This window comes from Myxocyprinus asiaticus, chromosome 44, assembly GCF_019703515.2.
Source record: "Myxocyprinus asiaticus isolate MX2 ecotype Aquarium Trade chromosome 44, UBuf_Myxa_2, whole genome shotgun sequence".
Classification (NCBI taxonomy): Eukaryota; Metazoa; Chordata; class Actinopteri; order Cypriniformes; family Catostomidae; genus Myxocyprinus; species Myxocyprinus asiaticus.
The window spans coordinates 30097633-30113920 of record NC_059387.1 but is presented as its reverse complement, the minus strand read 5'-3'; the positions used below and the strand labels follow the sequence as shown (position 1 = coordinate 30113920).

The window sequence follows — 16288 nt, the reverse complement described above, 5'->3', positions numbered from 1 at the left end:
AATAAAAGCAGTTGAAAGTGAGAGGATGTTTCTTTTTTTGCTGAGTTTATGTTGTTGGGTCATGAAGACACTAGAGAAGCAGCCTACATGACCTAGGCCTCTTAATCAGAAGACACTCTGTCTCTTAAAGCATGAAGACAGATATGGAATGGTCTCAAACTGCTTGTATGAGCATGACACCACAAAGAACATATATTAAGAGACTTATAATAATAAATCATTAGCTCGTGATAAAAATACTGATTAGTTTCACTAAAATAATTCACTTAATCACATTAGGTTAAATGCTGATCAGTTTAAATTTAATTCACTCAAAGGATATATATATATATATATATATATATATATATATATATATATATATATATATATATATATATATATATACAGGTGCATCTCAATAAATTAGAATGTCGTGGAAAAGTTCATTTATTTCAGTAATTCAACTCAAATTGTGAAACTCGTGTATTAAATAAATTCAATGCACACAGACTGAAGTAGTTTAAGTCTTTAGTTCTTTTAATTGTGATGATTTTGGCTCACATTTAACAAAAACCCACCAATTCACTATCTCAAAAAATTAGAATATGGTGACATGCCAATCAGCTAATCAGCTCAAAACACCTGCAAAGGTTTCCTGAGCCTTCAAAATGGTCTCTCAGTTTGGTTCACTAGGCTACACAATCATGGGGAAGACTGCTGATCTGACAGTTGTCCAGAAGACAATCATTGACACCCTTCACAAGGAGGGTAAGCCACAAACATTCATTGCCAAAGAAGCTGGCTGTTCACAGAGTGCTGTATCCAAGCATGTTAACAGAAAGTTGAGTGGAAGGAAAAAGTGTGGAAGAAAAAGATGCACAACCAACCAAGAGAACCGCAGCCTTATGAGGACTGTCAAGCAAAATCGATTCAAGAATTTGGTGAACTTCACAAGGAATGGACTGAGGCTGGGGTCAAGGCATCAAGAGCCACCACACACAGACGTGTCAAGGAATTTGGCTACAGTTGTCGTATTCCTCTTGTTAAGCCACTCCTGAACCACAGACAATGTCAGAGGCGTCTTACCTGGGCTAAGGAGAAGAAGAACTGGACTGTTGCCCAGTGGTCCAAAGTCCTCTTTTCAGATGAGAGCAAGTTTTGTATTTCATTTGGAAACCAAGGTCCTAGAGTCTGGAGGAAGGGTGGAGAAGCTCATAGCCCAAGTTGCTTGAAGTCCAGTGTTAAGTTTCCACAGTCTGTGATGATTTGGGGTGCAATGTCATCTGCTGGTGTTGGTCCATTGTGTTTTTTGAAAACCAAAGTCACTGCTCCCGTTTACCAAGAAATTTTGGAGCACTTCATGCTTCCTTCTGCTGACCAGCTTTTTAAAGATGCTGATTTCATTTTCCAGCAGGATTTGGCACCTGCCCACACTGCCAAAAGCACCAAAAGTTGGTTAAATGACCATGGTGTTGGTGTGCTTGACTGGCCAGCAAACTCACAAGACCTGAACCCCATAGAGAATCTGTGGGGTATTGTCAAGAGGAAAATGAGAAACAAGAGACCAAAAAATGCAGATGAGCTGAAGGCCACTGTCAAAGAAACCTGGGCTTCCATACCACCTCAGCAGTGCCACAAACTGATCACCTCCATGCCACGCCAAATTGAGGCAGTAATTAAAGCAAAAGGAGCCCCTACCAAGTATTGAGTACATATACAGTAAATGAACATACTTTCCAGAAGGCCAACAATTCACTAAAAATGTTTTTTTTATTGGTCTTATGATGTATTCTAATTTTTTGAGATAGTGATTTGGTGGGTTTTTGTTAAATGTGAGCCAAAATCATCACAATTAAAAGAACCAAAGACTTAAACTACTTCAGTCTGTGTGCAGTGAATTATTTAATACACGAGTTTCACAATTTGAGTTGAATTACTGAAATAAATGAACTTTTCCATGACATTCTAATTTATTGAGATGCACCTGTATATATTGAAGAGCAGAGGTGGTGATCCAGGCGTCCACCTCTTCAGCATATATTGCTGTTACAATAATATTTGTTATACATGTACTAATTATACATTTAACAGCTTTTGTTCCGCAGAGAAAAAGAAAAATTAACAAAACTTAAATATTGACATAAAAAATGTCAGTATGGCAACTCTCCCTGGCTTGGTCACCATGGCAACCTCTAATCAGTTCTGCACCCAGTCACCATGGCAACCTCTAATCAGTTCTGCTCTCCCCCTGACCCAGTCACAATAACGACCTCTAACTGCAGCTCCAGTCTCCTTGTGACCTGTCACCATGACAACATCCCACCGCACAATATTTAGCGGGTAAAGCACAGGAACATAACACTAGCACCACCTAGTGGCAAACAAAAATCTTGGCAGAACATCTTAGTCACTTTTTGGCACCAACAATCACACATGCGATTATCTAATCAGCTAATCGTGTGGCAGCAGTGCAGCGCATAAAATCATGCGTATACGCGTCAGGAGCTTCAGTTAATGTCCACATCAACCATCAGAATGGGGAAAAATTTGATCTCAGTGATTTGGACCGGGTCTCATGATTGTTGGTGCCAGACGGGCTGGTTTCATCTGAATTGCTGATCTCCTGGGATTTTCACATACAACAGTCTCTAGAGTTTACTCAGAATGGTGCCAAAAACAAAAAACATTCAGTGAGCGGCAGTTCTGTGGACAGAAATGCCTTGTTGATGAGAGAGATCAACAGAAGTCTACAGTAACTCAGATAACCGCTCTGTACAATTGTGGTGAGAAGAATATCATCTCAGAATGCTATTCTGAGATACGAGTTGGCGCTGTTTTGGCGGCACGAGGGGGATCTACACAATATTAGGCAGGTGGTTTTAATGTTGTGGCTGATCGGTGTATATAGGATACAGTATAACTTTTTATACTACAGGCCTAAAATATTAAGTGCACAAAGTGATAGCAACTTAGTTTCAGACCTCCTCAATGAAAATCGAAACACCAATGTGTTTTTGGTTAATTAAATGTCAAATACAAGGTTCCTACATTTTTTACCCATTAAATTCCATGAAAGACTATTTCCATTATTTTTCCAGTCGTTTGAATTACTGTGTTAGGTTTTTTGAAAATATATTTTTTTAGATCACACACTGAATAATTTACAGCCAAAAAAAGAAGATTTTTAGACTATGAAAATGCATATTCACTATTCTGTAGACATTTTACATTTATATATATATATATATATATATATATATATATATATATATATATATATATATATATATAATTCTTTAGGTTTTTAATTGAATGATGTTTGTTAATGTAATTATTTATTGGCAAGTTATTACAGATACAATTGACCTATTATATTATGTGTTATCAAGGTGGTAGAAACTATTCGGTCTAAATAAATTCTAAACAAATGTAATTTGTGCCTCTTTTGCTGCATATGCTCGTGAGTGGTCGCTCTCATCCGTGGTGGTTCTTCGTTTCTCCTCTATTCATCTCCGCTGTGCTGGGGAGTGGGTTTTATTTCTAAGAAGACTGTGAGTCCAATGACATTGAGGATCAGTTCACATCTGTGAACGGTCCTGCCAAAGTGGAGAGGCAATTTGGGCAGCACAATGACTCGGTGTTCTCCAACCAGAGACTCCACACGGATGGAGTATACGCATCCTTCATATCGGTGTCCAGATCGTCCGACATCCTCACGGATGCTGCATTTCAGGAGATTGCATTTTTATACAGGAAAGTCAGGGAGCTGAACGTGTCCATGGGTCACGGGGTGCTCACTTTGGAGGGACTTTGCATGAGAAGGTACAAGAAATGCATACCTAAGATACTGGACATTTACAAGTTGTTTGGTAAACATTTGGACACGACCGAGCTCACTTTTCCGTTCTTTCGATATGGATTCTCATACATTTTCCTGGGCTATTCGGTTGGTGGAGTGAATCTAAATTCTTCTGTTATTCAAAGTGCCAAAGCAGTTCACCTGTTTTATTTCCTAAAGGAGGATAATCGGTCCAGAACAGATTTGTGGCTGAATGAATAGCTTAAAGTTTCTCCCTCGAACCTGCTCAATCAGTTTGAGTCACTTTGACCTAGAAACACAGTTTGACTTAATGCACTAAAGTAAAAAGGAAATTCTCAGCTTTCTAATCACATGGCCTATAATTGTTATGTTTCAAACTATTTAAACAATGGCTGATATTGTCATTTAATTTTATTTTTTCTTTTTACTTCAGTGCATTAAACTCCAAATGTGTCTCTGGGTAAAAGTGACTCAAAATGATGGAGCAGGTCACACATATTTCATCATTGTCAGTTTGTTGTTGCACTTTCTTTTTGGATTCTTCTGTCAAATATAAAATGCATATCCTAATTATTATTTAAATTTTTTCTTATTTTATTATCTTTATGTGGAGACATATTCCAACACAGCAGTGCAAATAGGACATTCAGAACTGAAATCTGAATTAATCATTCCACTTTCTGAAAATCCAGTGGCATGGAGTTTGAATTGTTTAGTCTTGTACAGAATGAGTGTGGTGCTTTAAAATAAATAACTGTATTCTACTGATGCACAGTGTATAAATATCATGAGATGGTGAGATGTCATTATGATGATTTTGCTTTCTCAGGTGACCCATTCAACATCTTTATCAAGACAGAAGGAATTTGAGGCAAACACAAAGGATGTGATTCCTCTCTTCTCGATCACATATGTTATTGCCATTGCATTATCCATTCTCTTTTGTATGAAGTATGTTAACTCTAACAATTATTTTATTCACGTCTATGCGTTTAATCTAAAGTGACTTGCAGTGCATTCATTTTATTAGTATGTGTGTTCCCTAGGATGTTGTCCAGCTAGCTTTGTTTTTTTTATTAGACATATTTCACTATTTTCACTGTGGTAAAATAATGTATTTTATCTGTTTTGCAGGTTTGATTGTGTCAGGAATAAAGTGTGGGTGTCTACATTCAGGGTGTTCTCTGCTGGATTAGCTGTCCTGTCCTCTTTTGGAATGATGTTACACATTGGAGTCCCGTTTGTCATGACAGTAGCAAACTCTCCATTCCTGATATTAGGTATCAACATCACTGTACTGTAGTAATGTATATAAGGATAGCTGACATGTGAAGAACAACAGTGACCTGCAGTGACATGCTATAGCCTACTCCATTTTAAACTATTTTAAACAAATTATCTTCTAATTGTTGTATAATTATTATGCATATACAGCGCTGTGAAAAAGTTTTTGTTTTGTTTTTGTGTATATCTCATACTAAACTGTTTCAAAAATTCTAACAATATCTAACATAAAACAAAAGCAATCTGAGTAAACACAAAATACAGTTTTTAAATGAAAATGTTATTTATTGAAGCAAAAAAAAAAAAGTTAACCAATACCAACTGGGCCTGTGTGAAAAAGTATTTACCACCACTGTTAAGTACAACCACCACTGAACATGCCAGTATCAGCCCTGCATTTGGATGATTACTGGCAATAACCAACATGTTCAAGAGAATCACATGTGCATGGCAAGCACTATGCCCATGTTCAGGGTGGACAGTCAAACCTATGAAGTGACATGTATACACCGTCTGATGATGCATTGTAAAAACTCAAAACAGAGCTCTGAAGAGCAACATTTTGTTTTAGGAAATTGCAACCACATTCAAGATTCAAATTTTCACACTCCTAATTGTTCTGATGTGGCCGTTTTATAAAACCTGTATCTTTCGTTTCCTTCCAGATGTTTTCTGTTTGTTTGTGAACCAAATTTTGTATGTGGTGCAAACCTAAATCACAATATATAACACAAATTATTGCAAGGTAAAAAACCTGTTTTTAACAAAAATACAGCAGGGCCACTGAAATTTATAGTAATTTAAAAAAGTAGCCATGTAATAAAATCTAATGTTTATAAACTAATATTGTTAAATGTTGGCAGGCAGCAGTTCAGTGCTGTGTATGGTTTATATTAATGGTATATATATATATATATATATATATATATATATATATATATATATATATATATATATATATATATATATATATATATATATAATGTATCCAGTTTCAGGATTTAGTGACCCAAGAAGACACATAATCAGTGCAATCAGCGAAACTGTTCAAGCTGTAGCATATCTCCATGGACTTAGAATCTGATATAAAAAAAAAATAAAAAAAAAAAAATACTGTAAAAGAACAAAAACATTTAAAATATATCACAAGATTCTTCACCACACATGTAAGCAATGTACACATTTTGAGTAATAATAATCTCTCAGAAAATATTTAAATGTGTCTAATTTTTGCTGGATATGTGAATCTTTCTATTTTATAAAATGTAGAATTATGTAGTTTTCCTAATTTCTGTGAAATAATAAGCTAATTAAAAGCACATAAGTAACCATTTTGTGTATTCATGGGATTTTTGCAGTGTTTTCTTATGGATTGTTCTTGGTGTAAAAATTCACTACAAACATCACCAAACAAGAATTAGATTGATTGTTTCTGCCTTGATTTGATTTCACTGTCTTTTAAGAGACATACCTTTCCCTTTGACCCTGCATGTTTGTTTACACATTCACATAAAACTTTCCTTGTGAAAAGAGCATTGCCTGATTGAGGATTAGTGGAAATGTTAATTGTCAACTTTGAAAAAAGTATTTTTCACGTTTATGAATGGCAGCAAACCCTCAAGCATGTCCCTTTACAGCATTCCAAGAGCCTATTGCTGCACATAGTTTACATGCATAAGAACCTCAATGGATTTACATATTTGGCAGAAAAAAGATTAGACATACCTGACTTTTGATCTCTGACTCCTTGGTATTACTAGGGGGCAGGGAAGGTATAAAATAATCAGAATCGGATTGACCCTGACTACGGCAGATAGTCTGCCAAAAAAAAAACATTTGGCTTTTTAATGTTTGTTGCCCAAATATAGTAATTTTGTATACCACTGGAGATTGAGCGCCTTGCACGTTTTCTTTATTTCGATGTTGATGGTTGCCCCACTTGGCAATGAGCACCTCTCCTCTCTTCGAGATACTTTTTTAAAAAGAAAAATAATTTGGCTTCTTATTAATCAGAATGGATGATTGAAATTAAGATTTCATTGTTTGACATAATATTTGTATCACATTTAGAAAATAATCTTGTGGTTATATCATAACTGTAATCAAACTCGCAACAATGAAAAAAAGCTCTCTCTCCATTAATGTACAACAAAATAACTGTGCTCAAAAATTATTACATTTTATTTTCTTTACAAACATTTCAGGACAATTTGACACATAAGACACATCACATTGTTACAAAGAGGAAAATTATATGGTGGCAATGTTTAAGAATTATAGTTTCACATCTAGCTCACAATCCTCACTAGTACTCTGTTTTATGAGTGCAGTCAGTGAGGACAGTGTACTGCATGGATCAAGTATGGTAACAAGAGGGATATTCACTCCTATCTCTTGAAACAAGCGATTTTGCATCGTCATGGCCAACATTGAGTCCATTCCTAGTGCTGTGAGGACAGTTTCATCACTAAGATCATCAGTATCTACACTGCAAATTTCGGTCAGAATCCCTTTAACACATTCATGCACTGATGACAGAACATCTGTCCTGGAGTCCTCCACAGTCTTGTTTTTCAGACCCTCCTCCACTAAAGCTGATAGGCGAAAGTTTAGAGATGCATTCTGAGAGAGAACGTGGTTCTTTAGGTTCCTAAAATTGAATTTGCAAACCACCTGTTGGGGATTGTTTGACAGTAGGCAGTGCTCTAAAGCTTCATGGATCTCTGACACATCCATTGTCATTAGTCCTTTCGTTTCAAGGAATGTTTGAAAATTGTCTTTGTCCATAAGCAGGCCCAGTTTAAGTGGCCCCCAATTTATGGACTGTCCTGCAAGTCCAATGTTACGGCGGTAGTGACAAAAAGTGTCAAGAAATGAATTAGCTGCAGCATAATTGGCTTGCGCTGCATTTCCAATGAAGGAAGAGATTGAAGAATAGCACACAAAGTAATCGAGAGTTGGGCTTTGTAGAGTGGCGAAGTGAAGATTCAGAGCACCACTGACTTTAGGTCGCAGGACTTTATGGAAAAGAGACCTATCAAGGCTTTCAAGTAATCCATCATGTAGCACAGCAGCACTGTGGAACACCCCTCTGATTGGACAAGAGGGAAAATGTTGTCCAATCACAGTCATTGCTTCCATCAACTGCTCTGGCACAGAGATATCACACATGAGAGTGAGAATTGTTACTCCATATCTCCTCTGGAGAGCGCTTATATCTTTGCATATCTTCTCAGATGGAGTGCTCCTTGAGAGAGTGGCAATGCACCCACCACCCCTGTGGGCAATAAACCTAACAGTTTCAAATCCCAAACCAGAAAGGCCACCTGAAACTAAGTATACACCTTCCTTTGAGAACAACTGCATTGGTCTTGGAAGCAAGGGAATGGGTGATATCTTGGTCATAGAGTCATCACTACCAAGAACTATCAAGTCCAGAGTTTTTGCACTGAAGTAGCAACCAGAATGCTCTACAGACTGTAGAGACATACTTTCAGGGGATACGATTGGAAGAATTCTGCTTTGTATCGATGGCCATCCTCTATGCAAGTGCATTCCTTTTAGCCATTTCTGTATAAGAGCTCCATATGCCTTAAGACGTGATTTCTGGAAGATTTTGGAAATATCAAGAGTCTGGAAGAAAGTACTCTCACTGTCCATCTGAATGGCATCTAATGCAGAATTCTGTTGCTCCCGATTGCCGCCTACTAAGACAATTTGAGTTGCATTGGCAACACGGACAATCTCTGTCAAACGTGAGGGGTCATATGGGGGGAGAATGACAAAAAGAAGACAGTGCTTTGGTTTTTGGACTAATACATTTAGATCAGTCTCTGTGAACACACTCCAGCCAGATATATTTGCAATGAGTGTCAGTATCTTAACCAGAGCTGAATCATGAACAGTGCAGAAGATGCCTAAACTTTGCTGTTGTTTGGTCTTGGGTAATGCACATTGCAAGATCTCCCAGATCAGGACAATGTAAGAAACACATGGAACGTCCCTTAGAAATGGGAATCTTTTTATTTTATAGCAAACAGCTTCCGGTAGGACAACTTTAGAAATTGCTCGTATGGGGTAACAACAGATAACCATGTCACCCACTTTAAGTTTGCTGACATCCTTTCCTAAAGCCGTAACAGTCCCTCTAAAGTCGAGTGCTAGGAAACTGTGGTTCTGAGTTGTGTGCTCATTCCAGTACATTGTCTGACCAAATTTTAGATCTGAGGTACTAACTGGAAAATAGTCTGATGAATGCACACATATTTTACTGAGTTGAACCTCAACGCTTTTCCGCTCAATAGTGCCGACTGAATTGTCTAAGGGCAAAGCTGATAAGCCTGTCACTCTGTAGGGATCGGCCGTCTGTAAAGTGAACTCTTGGGATTGAAGGGTTTTAGATTTAGCTTGTACTCTCCCTAATGCGGTAATGGGAGTGTGATTTATCACAGCAGAGTAAACTTCACCTTTTTTAATGAAGACCTCTGGGCACTCATGGCTCTTGTATGAGTGAAGAACATGAGCCAGTGCTTTTATGTCCTCTGTTGACACTATGGAAAGATCGATCAACTGAAAAGAAATGCTTGACAATTCTGCAGCACATGCCCTTGTCATGCCAGATAGCACAAATCCAGGACTAATATTATCAACTGTCCCTTCTGCCAACCTATATGTTATGACTCGGATGGAACTTGCACACCTGCAGCTTCTTAAAGTCAAAACAACTTGACGGTAAAGTTCACAGTTGTCTGCCAAATACTCTAGAATTGCCTCAGTTTTGAAATGACTAATATTCTGAATGCCCCAGATAAACAAGATCTCATCTAGATCCATGTCTGCTGTACTGAAAAGGGACTGCAAGTTTAGGACTTCCAAGGCTGAGCATTGTGTTGAATCAGGTGGAGGTACAAATATTGATTTTGGGTGTAAGTATGGTTTCAAACCTTTGGCTATTCCCAGGGTGTCCTCAAAGACCAAAGCCTTGATTCTGCTGGAAATATTGCTCTCAGCATGAACGGCAACCACCTGATTGTGAAAGAAACATGATTCTCTGATCTGTGCATGTTTTCCCAGAAAATTAATTCTGACGTCTCTCAGCTCGATCAGCACATGCCCATTTTTGTCAGTGAAACAACCACAAAACTCAAAACAATCTGACTTCTCTTTGGTCATTCTCATGTACATGAACATGTCTTTTTGAGGAGGTTCAGATATAACCATACTACCAATTGCAGAAGGAAACCCTGGCCTGATAGTGCTAGAGGCTGATGCTAAAACTGCAGACATTTGTAAGAAGTAATCCAGGACCACTGGGTGTAAGCAATAATCATACAGATGGTTTAGTAATCCCTTTGGAATACTGACACTGGTCACAGCCTCCTTGAATTCCTGTCCATAATTAATGTCTCCCAGCTGTTTGAAGTTGGATTCGTACTCAAATCCTACCTCATTTAGAATGCTGTATACATCCTGGCTTTTAATGACTGATGGACATCTCCTCAAAACAGTGGTCAGGAGAATGGATTGTTGCTCAATGACGGCCGGTCCCCCTCCATGACAAATGAATCCTGATGCATGCATGGCAGATGAGGACTGTATCTGAAAATTGGTTTTGTCCATGGATGTCTCTAGTGTTATTTTGAGAGGACGACAGTTCTTAGTTAGAACAAACAAACTTTGAAAGTCAATTGTGAGCTGTAATGAGGAAAGAGGCCTTTTTGGAAAAGCAGTTTCAATTGCAGATGCGAAAGCCAGCTCAACATATAATGCCCCTGGTGCGATGGCTACACCATTGTTCTTGTGCTCCCAAAGGTATGAGGTTGCACCTGCTGATAGGTTGCACTTGACCACTTTGCTGTTACATTTACTTGGAATTATCAGTGGATGTGGACAACGAGAGACTGACTCATTTCCCAGTCTTACGTCTTCAAAATAAACCTCATTCTTTAGACACTCAAACTGATACCTTGGGAAAGGGGTGAGCTCTGTTTCATACCCTTTGTAGAACTCATCCCAGTTCACATTGACCCCCAGCTCAAACAGTTTTGATACCATAGTGAGCATTGTCTCATGATCTTTATCTGGTTGCACTGATGGAAGCACTGTGGTGTCATTTCCCAGAATCTCAATGATGTTCCTCTGCAGAGCCCGTCTTGGGCCAATTTCCACAAAGACTATGTTCTTCTTGTTGTTGGACAATGATTTAATTGCTTGTTCAAAAGCAACTGGCTTTCGGATGTTTCGTGCCCAGTATTCGCCGGTTATAAAATCCCCTTGACGACACATCTCTCCTGTAACTGTGGAATACAGTTTACAATCCATTTCATTCTGAGTTAAATATCCAATACTGTCTTTGATTTGGCCCAGTATAGGATCCATCATATGGCTGTGGTAGGCAGCAGGGACATCCAAGACATGAAGGAACAGATTCTTGCTCTTAAATGAAGACTGAAGCTTTTGGTGCACATTGTCAACAGCTTCTTTATCGCCTGACAGCACACATGACATTGGACTGTTAACAGCAGCTAGGCAAATCTTCTTTGTATATGCTGGGAGAATTTCCAGGATGTCTGTGACAGCTATGTTACCAATGACCAGCATCTTCCCACCTGTCACTTTGCTTTGCAGAGCACTGCGACAGTAGATGACCTTTACGGCATCCTCAAGTGACAGTAGACCAGAGCAATGAGCTGCTGCAACTTCTCCCACAGAGTGCCCAAGAACAACATCTGGTCTGATGCCCCAATGCTTAAGAAGGTGAGCAATCGCAACCTGAATTGCAAAGAGAAGTGGCTGGACAACAATTGGTTTAGAGAAATCCTCGTTGTCATAGCTGTTTGCAATCTTTTGCGAAATACTGGCACATTTGAACTTCTGAAAGTAGTTTTCCACCTCTTTGACCTTGTCCCTAAAGACAGGCTCCTCTTTCAGTAGTTGCTTACACATGCCCCTATAAGTGACGCCATTCCCACAAAATACAAACACTATCTTTAAGCCTTGTTTTGTTGGGGCTAACATCTTGTTCATGCTAGATTTGAGTAGCACTTGTAACTCTGAAAGAGATGATGCAGCTAAGACTTTCCTAAATTTGTGCCTCTTGTGGCTTCTTCTGCAAGCAGATGTGTAAGCGAGAGCTTGTACATCAACTGTGTCACCTTCAGTGATCCTCTGGTACATGTCTGCTATACACATCTGAAGAGACTGATCTGTGGCTGCAGACAGTGGAAACAGTTTTAGAGACTTAAGAGTGTGGATGTTAGAGACTGTCGCATGCACATGCTCACTGATGATGGCATGAGTGTTGGTGCCACCAAACCCAAAGCTGTTTAATCCAGCAATCCTTTTCTTGGAGCCTGAGTAAATCCATTTTTCAGCTCTGGTGGGGATTTTAAGATTGAGAGCTTTAGTGTCTATGCTGGAATTGTCAGTTGAGTAGAACACAGAGGGGACGATGGTTTCATGCCACATCATCAACAGAATCTTTATGAGTCCTGCCACCCCAGCTGCAGATTCTGTGTGTCCAATGTTACTCTTAACTGAGCCAATATATAGAGGACCTGAGCTTGAAGGCCTTGCTTTTGAAATGATGTTTGAGATACTACCTGCCTCAACTGGATCTCCTGCTGGTGTTCCAGTCCCATGAGCTTCTACATACTGGACATTTGCAAGATAATCCTCAGAGGAGTAGATCATGCGCAGAAGAGCCTCCTGCTGGGTCATGGAGGGTTTGGTGATTGGTGTGACAGTGTGACCATCTTGGTTTACTGCAGTCTTGCTGACGATGCCCCAAACATGATCAAAATCCTCAAGAGCCTGAAGGGAACAACATTTTACCAGCTTACTTCAAAGAAATATCAAAAGACTGTCACTAAAGTGTACAGACCTCATTTCACTTTGAGACAAATATTTGTAAGACTTGAAAACAGGGATGCACAATACCGATACTGATAGCGGAATCGTGAACGATACCGTGCTGATGTACTTGTACTCGTACTCGTGAAAATGCTCCGATACCAAAAACCAATACCATCTGATGTACAAATGTCATTACGTAAACTTTCAGTGCACAGATTAAAATCATGTCATGTCCTAGTGAGATTAATTAACAGCAAAAGCTGCGATTTACTCAGATAAATATATAGTTTGCACATGCAGCATTTTAAACGTGAGTGCTTGTGAATGTGTAGAACCGGTGTTGTGCAGGCATAGAGCCACAAACTGCTCATACCTTTAGAGATCCTTGGCTCATACACGGAAAACACTATTATGAGCATCGCATGCTCTGTTTGTAGCAGATGACAGCAGGCAGAGCACTAATTCAAGTCATATTCAGACTACATATTTATTTATTTAAATAGCAGCCTTTTGCGGTTTAATAATCACTGTGATTCACGTGGCGACCGGATTTTTCTGGATTGGGAAGCAGCAGTGATTACGTCAGAGCTCCTTGGTCTAACAACACAGAAACACTTCCAAATAAAAGCACCGCCAAATTAAAAGCGCAATTTAAAGGGGAAAAAGTATGACAGAAACAGATCACTACAGTATAGTTTTGTAATATTCACTGTTATACTACTAATAATAATAATAATAAATGAATAGTAATTATATTTAAGCAATATCTCACACCTGTGATGATCTATTATGCAGCACTTTATTTGACAAAAATAACTCCTATGTTGTGTTTAGGATTGTGCAATGAGATTCTGTATAACATCACTTCATTTGATAAAAATAATACAACTTCATGTTGAAAATTAATTGTTATATTTTCATTTGATTAAAGTTTTAATTTATTTATTTATTTAAACACAATTTTAATGAAAACATTTAAATAAACTGCTAATATTGAGTTCCAAAAAAAAAAAAAAGAAAAAACAGGTATCGGACTCGGTATCAGCGGGTACTCGTACTTGTTCTCAAAAAAAAATGGTATCGGGACATCCCTACTTGAAAATATCTACCTTTTTCAAAGGCTTCAGTAAAACTATACCACAGCCCTCTCCTCTGCCATATCCATCTGCAGACCGGCAGAAAGGTTTGCTTGTGCCCTCGGGCGAGATCATTTTCGCCTTGCTGAGTGCCACAAAGACTCGAGGCTCAAGGATGCAGCTGACCCCTCCACACAAAGCCATGTCACAGTCACCTAGAGATGAATAAAAATGGTTGGTTAACAGTGTGAGTATCTAGCAATATCTAGTAAGTTTAAATACAGTATTCCAAAAAGCGTTTTGGAACTAAAATGTATACATTTCATTGCATTGACAAAATATCAATAAATTATCAAACTTAATGGCATCTGCAAAACAATAATGCAAGACCTTTTCTCAGAACTAACTTGCCAACACTTTTCTTTTACAAATTTGTCAAATACTTTAAACCTGCTGGTTGCAAATCACATGTAGGTCTTAATATTAACTATGGGCATATTTCACCAAAGTGAACACTCCAGATTTTCTCGAAAAGTGGTCAGTCCTTTTCCTGTGTGCATTGTCGGCGTATGGGCCTGCCACTGGCTATGCTAAAAGAGTATCACAAAGCAGTCGTAGTGTGCATGCTTCGAACGCATTCGTATTCGCTCGCGGTCAAAAGGAGTACACTTTGAAAGGCAACATGTTCGACCAGGTGCGATCCGAACCAGAAATTAGAAAAACTAAGTATACCCGGCACTTAAGTATGACTAATCTCACAGTGTTTAAATACGTTCTGTCTTAAATTTGAAAAGAAGGCCTACATCTAATGTTTTATTATTTAAAACCAAACTTGAAAAAAATTTTACTCGAAAAGTATGCTTGTGCTATCTTTTTTTAATACAGGCTACTTGGTTTGGTATTTTCTTATCTAATACATTGACATTCATACATTCGTAAGTGTGGCTTAGGCATCCAAATAATTTTTGATGCCACCATATGTACTGTGATTTACCTTGTCTAATGGCCTGACAGGCAGAGTGAAGGGCGACTAGGGATGAAGAACATGCACTGTCGATTGCAAAGGAGGGTCCGGTGAGGTTGAAGCTGTAAGAAATTCTGTTGGCGGCTATACTCATGGCAGTTCCTGTGCCATTATAGTGGCTTATTGTGCTGGGGCTGTTGTTTAAAAGTGTCTCATAGTCTCTGTTCATAAGTCCTGAAACCAAAACATGCCGAAAACAACATATGACATCACTATAATCAAAAGCAACAAATCTGTAGAAAAGGTGAATTGCTCTACTGTTTGTATTGAATGTATTACCTATGTAAACTCCTGTTCTGGTTCCATTCACTTTTTCCAAGGGTATACCAGCATCCTCTAAAGCCCGGTATGCACACTGCAGTAGCAATTTCTGCTGAGGGTCCATATAATCAGCTTCAGCCTCGCTGATGCCAAAAAACTTGTGATCAAACTCATTGAATCTGCAGAAAAAGGTAATCAAATTTACTTTCTTAAGTAATGTTCCATCAGTTTAGAAATTACAAACATTACATCCCTCAAATGCTTTGTCATAAACTAATGATTCTTACCCATCAATGAGAGCAGCTTTTGTAGTCTGCGTTTTTCCCACTTCGCTCTCATCGGGATGAAACCACTCTGATGTGTCGAACCTCTCATCTGGAATCTCAACAACACAGTTCCTGCCCTCCACAAGAACTTTCCAGAAATTATCGATACCCTCACCTGTGAAAGTGTGATAATTCATGAACAGATCATTCATGCACATTTCCCAGAATAGCTTCAAGTACATGTTAGAGTACAAACATTAGAATAGTACCTCCAGGGAAGTTGCACCCAATTCCAATGATGGCAATATCCTCATCCATTTTGTCAATTTCTTTTCCAAATGATCATGTCATTTTGCAAACTCTTCATAAAAATTTAAAAACAAAGGACAGGAAATAAAAAATAAATAAAAATAAAATAAAAGAAAGAAAGAAAGAAAGAAAGAAAGAAAGAAAGAAAGAAAGAAACTCTGAGCTCTTCTTACTGTGCAAGCTCTGCTGCTCTGCTCATGGTTGTGACTTGTATTCTTCAGTTCCCTACGTCATCCATGCATTTTTATAAAGCTTTCCACTGGTGAAAGCTGATGAGAAGACACGTTTCATAAAAACAAAAGGTTCTTTAGATGTGCAGTCCTTGCACTTAGTGTAACCAGTTAATTAAGGTGGTTTGAAGCAAAAGCCTGTAATTGCAGGCTTGAGCAGAGATGGGAATATACTGATTGCA

General features: G+C 38.4%; 2 protein-coding genes across 2 annotated transcripts; one reads left to right on the top strand and one right to left on the bottom strand.

Moving 5' to 3' along the window:
* The first annotated feature begins 3436 nt into the window (after nucleotides 1–3436).
* On the top strand, nucleotides 3437–5105 carry LOC127434535 (uncharacterized). Its single transcript, XM_051687355.1, has 4 exons — nucleotides 3437–3513; nucleotides 3682–3928; nucleotides 4632–4753; nucleotides 4937–5105. Exons 1-4 carry the CDS (start codon nucleotides 3437–3439, stop codon nucleotides 5103–5105), a joined length of 615 nt encoding a protein of 204 aa, XP_051543315.1.
* A 2255-nt stretch (nucleotides 5106–7360) lies between these two features.
* Nucleotides 7361–15888, bottom strand: LOC127434534 (uncharacterized). Its single transcript, XM_051687353.1, has 6 exons — nucleotides 15837–15888; nucleotides 15589–15742; nucleotides 15320–15480; nucleotides 15011–15214; nucleotides 14050–14231; nucleotides 7361–12898 (listed from the first exon to the last, which is right to left on the bottom strand). The coding sequence occupies exons 1-6, from the start codon at nucleotides 15883–15885 to the stop codon at nucleotides 7361–7363; spliced, it is 6288 nt and encodes a 2095-aa protein (XP_051543313.1). The 5' UTR covers nucleotides 15886–15888.
* Nucleotides 15889–16288: the final 400 nt, after the last annotated feature.

Coding starts and splice junctions, on each gene's coding strand:
- LOC127434534 (XM_051687353.1), bottom strand. CDS start 15,885: ATGGATGAGGATATTGCCATCATTGGAATTGGGTGCAACTTCCCTGGA. Junction 15,215..15,319: donor CAGAACAGGAGTTTACATAG/GTAATACATTCA, acceptor TTTTGGTTTCAG/GACTTATGAACAGAGACTAT. Junction 14,232..15,010: donor CTGTCAGGCCATTAGACAAG/GTAAATCACAGT, acceptor ATTCATCTCTAG/GTGACTGTGACATGGCTTTG.
- LOC127434535 (XM_051687355.1), top strand. CDS start 3,437: ATGCTCGTGAGTGGTCGCTCTCATCCGTGGTGGTTCTTCGTTTCTCCT. Junction 3,514..3,681: donor TCCGCTGTGCTGGGGAGTGG/GTTTTATTTCTA, acceptor ATCGGTGTCCAG/ATCGTCCGACATCCTCACGG. Junction 3,929..4,631: donor ACATTTTCCTGGGCTATTCG/GTTGGTGGAGTG, acceptor TTGCTTTCTCAG/GTGACCCATTCAACATCTTT.